General features: G+C 43.7%; 1 protein-coding gene across 1 annotated transcript; it reads left to right on the forward strand.

Annotated features, from left to right (window-relative positions):
• The first annotated feature begins 304 nt into the window (after window positions 1-304).
• On the forward strand, window positions 305-1,185 carry LOC109238409. The gene is made up of 2 exons (XM_019404859.1): window positions 305-524; window positions 881-1,185. The coding sequence occupies exons 1-2, from the start codon at window positions 305-307 to the stop codon at window positions 1,183-1,185; spliced, it is 525 nt and encodes a 174-aa protein (XP_019260404.1).
• Window positions 1,186-4,290: the final 3,105 nt, after the last annotated feature.

Raw genomic sequence — 4,290 nt, forward strand, 5'->3', positions numbered from 1 at the left:
TGTCAGCACAGGGGAGGGGTGCAGGGGGTAAGAGGGCTAAGGGAGCTACTAGGCTGAGAGTTGGGTCTTGGAACATAGGAACTTTGACAGAAAAATCTGTAGAGTTAGCGAAGATTCTCGAGAAAAGGAAGATTAATATAGCTTGTTTACAGAAGACTAGGTGGGTCGGAGATAAGGCGTGGGATGTGGGCAGTTTCAAACTTTGGTATTCTGGGAGGGTAGGGACAGGAACGGGGTAGGTATCTTGGTTGATAAGGACCTTCGTGAACTAGTGGTGGAGGTTAGGAAGGTGAATGACAGGCTGATGACTATTAAGCTAGTTGTTGGAGGTCATACTTTAAACATAATCAGTGCGTACGCACCCCAAGAAGGCTTGGATGAGGAAGTCAAAAGGTGTTTCTGGGAGGATTTGGATGAGATGATGCGAGATATCCTGCATACCGAGAAGCTTTTCATAGGAGGAGATTTCAATGGCCACATTGGAGCAACGTCTCGGGGGTATGATGATGTGCACGGTGGCTTTGGTTTTGGAGATAGAAACGAATGAGGAACGTCTCTGCTGGACTTTGCTAGAGCATTTGATTTGGTAATAAAAAACTCGAGTTTCCCGAAGAAGAGGGAGCACTTGGTCACCTTCCGGAGTTCGGTGGCCGAGACTCAAATTGATTATTTAATCTGCAGGAAGTCCGATAGAGGTCTTTGCATGGATTGCAAGGTCATTCTGAGTGAGAACCACTCGACCTTCATAGGCTCCTGGTCATGGACCTTGAGATCACGAGGAAGAGGAGGAAGAGGGCGACGTATAGCCAACATAGGATCAAGTGGGGAGCCTTGATGGAAGCTAAAACGTAGGACTTGGGGGTCAAGTTTGTGACTATAGGGGCTTGGAGGAGTAGTGGGGACTCAAGCGCTACGTGGACCGTGACTGTGCAGTGTATTAAGGAAACCACGAGAGAGATATTAGGGGTCTCAAAGGGTCACTCTGGTGGTCACAAGGGAGACTGGTGGTGGACTGGGGAGGTGCAAGGAAAAGTGAAAACCAAGAAAGAAACGTATCTGAATCTAGTAGAAAGTGTAGACGAGGAGGAGAAAAGGGCGAATAGGGAGCATTATAAGTTGGATAAGAAAGAGGCAAAGCTAGGAGTTACGGCGGCCAAGACTGCAACTTTTAGTAATTTTGTATGAGGAACTCGAGGGCCGAGGTGGGAATAAGAGGTTGTTCAGGTTAGCCAAGGCGCGGGAAAGGAAGTCGTGTGACTTGGACCAAGTGAAGTGCGTCAAGGATGAAGAAGGTAGAGTTTTGTTGGATGAAAGGCTTATTCGTCGAAGATGGCAGACCTACTTCCATAGTCTCTTGAACGAGGAGGGGGATATGAACATTGTACTGGGTGATTTGGAACTCTCCAGGAGTCGTTGTTACTTTAGGTATTGTAGGCGGATTAGAGTTGATGAATTTGAGGGGGCTATGCGTAAGATGAGCAGGGGCAAAGCGACCGGTCCGAATGAAATTCTGGTGGAGGTTTGGAAGAATGTGGGCAAGGCAGGCTTGGAGTGGCTCACTAGGTTATTTAATGCCATTTTTAGAATGAAGAAGATGCCCCAAGAGTGGAGGTGGAGCACGATGGTTCCTGTATACAAGAACAAGGGTGATATCCAAAATTGCAATAAATATCGAGGTATCAAGTTGCTTATCCATACTATAAAAGTCTGGGAGAGATTGGTAGAGATAAGGGTGAAGAGGAGTGCGTCTATTTCCAAGAACTAGTTTGGGTTTATGCCGGGGCGTTTGATTACAGAAGCCATCCACCTTGTTAGGAGATTGATGGAGCAGCGTAAGGAGAGAAAGAAGGACTTGCATATGGTGTTCATCGACTTAGAAAAGACGTACGATAAAGAGAGGTTTTGTGGAGATGTTTGGAGGCTAGAGGTGTACCTGTTTCCTACGTTAGGTTGATTAAGGACATGTATGATGGAGTAAAGACCCGATTGAGGATGGTAGGTGGGGACTCAGACCATTTTCCGGTTATGATGGGGTTGCATAAGGGGTCGGCACTCAGCCCTTTTTTGTTTGCTCTGGTGATGGACGTACTGATGCTCCACATCCAAGCGGAGGTACCGTGGTGCATGCTATTTACAGATGATATTGTATTGATAGACGAATTGCGAGACAGTGTGAACACGCAATTAGACGTATGGAGTCAGACCCTGGAATCTAACGGTTTCAAGTTGAGCAGGACCAAGACAGAATACTTGGAGAGTACGTTCAGTGGCAAGACTCAAGGAGGGTAAGGGGAGGTGAGGCTGGACTCGCAGGTCATCCCTAGGAGAGGGAGTATTAAGTACCTTTGTTCTATTATTCAGGGGGATAGGGAGATTGATGAAGATGTCACACATTGTATTGGGGCGGGATAGATGAAATGGAGATTCGCCTCTGGTATTATGTATGACAAGAAGGTGACACCGAAACTTAAGAGTAAATTCTACAGAGTGGTAGTCATACCAACGATATTTTATGGGACTGAGTGTTGGCCAGTCAAGTTCGCTCATGTTCAGAAGATGAAGGTAGCAGGATGAGGATGTTAAGATGGATGTGCGGGCACACCAGGTTAGATAGGATCAGAAATGAGGTTATTCGCGACAAGGTGGTGTGGCCCCTATTGAGGACAAGATGCGGGAAGCGCGGCTTAGGTGGTTTGGTCATGTGAGGAGGAGGAGCTAAAACACCGGTGAGGAGGTGCGAGAGGTTGACATTGGAGAGCCTACGGAAAAGTAGAGGTAGGCCAAAGAAGAGGTGGGGAGAGGTGATTAGGAAAGACATGACACAGCTTCAGCTGACCGAGGATATGACCCTTGATAGGAAGGTATGGAGGTCGAGGATTAGGGTAGTAGAGTAGGTAGTCTAGAGTGTTCATAACAGTAGTATTGGCATGCATTCTTACTTTCTGTTGGTAGTAGGTTTTTCTGCCTAACCGTTGTTTCTTTCATTGTTGATCACCTTACTGTCTTATTGTTTTTATTTTGCTTTTATATGGCTTTTTGGTACTGTCCCTTCTTGTCTATATTTTCATTAATGTGGTGCTTGTGCTTTCCTGAGCTGAGGGTCTATTGGAAACAACCTCTCTACCTCACAAGGTAGAGGTAAGGTCTGCGTACATACTACCCTCCCCAAACCCCACGGTGTGGGATAATACTGGGTATGTTGTTGTTGTCGTACGTCTGAGTTCAAAGGGAGGTCATCAATTGTAACAACTTATCCATTAGATCTATCGTACAAATCATAACCAATCCAAAAACAGAGTTTTTGTCATCAGCTTTCATCATATGTTGTAGTAGCTTTCATATGGATATACACTTTAGTGATAGGGCTTCTTTGGGCCAGTCTCATTTGAGATCTGCTGCAATCCTCTCGGCCCCATAGACCACTAAATTGTAAAAATAAGCCCCGAATGCCAGTTTCTGGACCGCTTATGTTGGTATTTAGCAACCGTTTAAAATATAATTTTATAAATAGCCACTTTTTAAGGCAAAAATAATATTTGGACAAAGAAAACCCCTAGCTAAGACACAAAACTTCGATTAGTGGTACGAAATATAGCTACTTGCCCATTTCCTTCATACTAAATTGGATCATCTGCTAAAATTTAACGTTTTGTAAATTGTTTTACTAACCTGTTAAATTTTATTACCATAATTGCACTAAAATTTTATTACCATAATTGCACTAAAATTAATAGGGCTAGCAATCTAAGCCCAAACACATTTGAATCGTCCAACCCGTCCAAGGTTGGGTTGTTCACTGACCCGTCCATTTGTTGAACTCAGTCCATGTTGACCAAACCCATTTCAGCCCAACTTTAGCCCAAATTGATTCATGAGTTAATTTGCTAAAATATCTTAAAATAACTTATTTTTTGTTTGATATGTCATATATGACCATAACAAAAGAAATTAGATAACTAAACAATTCATAAAAAATTAGTACACATTAGTTAAAGTTTGGTAAGAGATATGGGGTTGGGCTATAACCCAAACTTTAGCCCAACTTGATCCAACTCATCTCAGCCCAAGTTACTTTTGGGCGGGTCAATGAACCGCTCATTTATTGGCTCAACTCATTTTGACTCGCCCAAAATTAGCCCAATCCCGCTCATTTGATACCCCTACAATTTAACTAGGCAGAGTAGGGCAAACGTTAAATGAGGTGGAACAGAGCAGAGTGTATGGGCTACAAATATTGTTTCAACCTTTTTCTCGAATGAATTTACTTCTTAATTTATTAATATTTAAATT

Source organism: Nicotiana attenuata, unplaced genomic scaffold (genome assembly GCF_001879085.1).
Source record: "Nicotiana attenuata strain UT unplaced genomic scaffold, NIATTr2, whole genome shotgun sequence".
NCBI classification, from domain to species: domain Eukaryota; kingdom Viridiplantae; phylum Streptophyta; class Magnoliopsida; order Solanales; family Solanaceae; genus Nicotiana; species Nicotiana attenuata.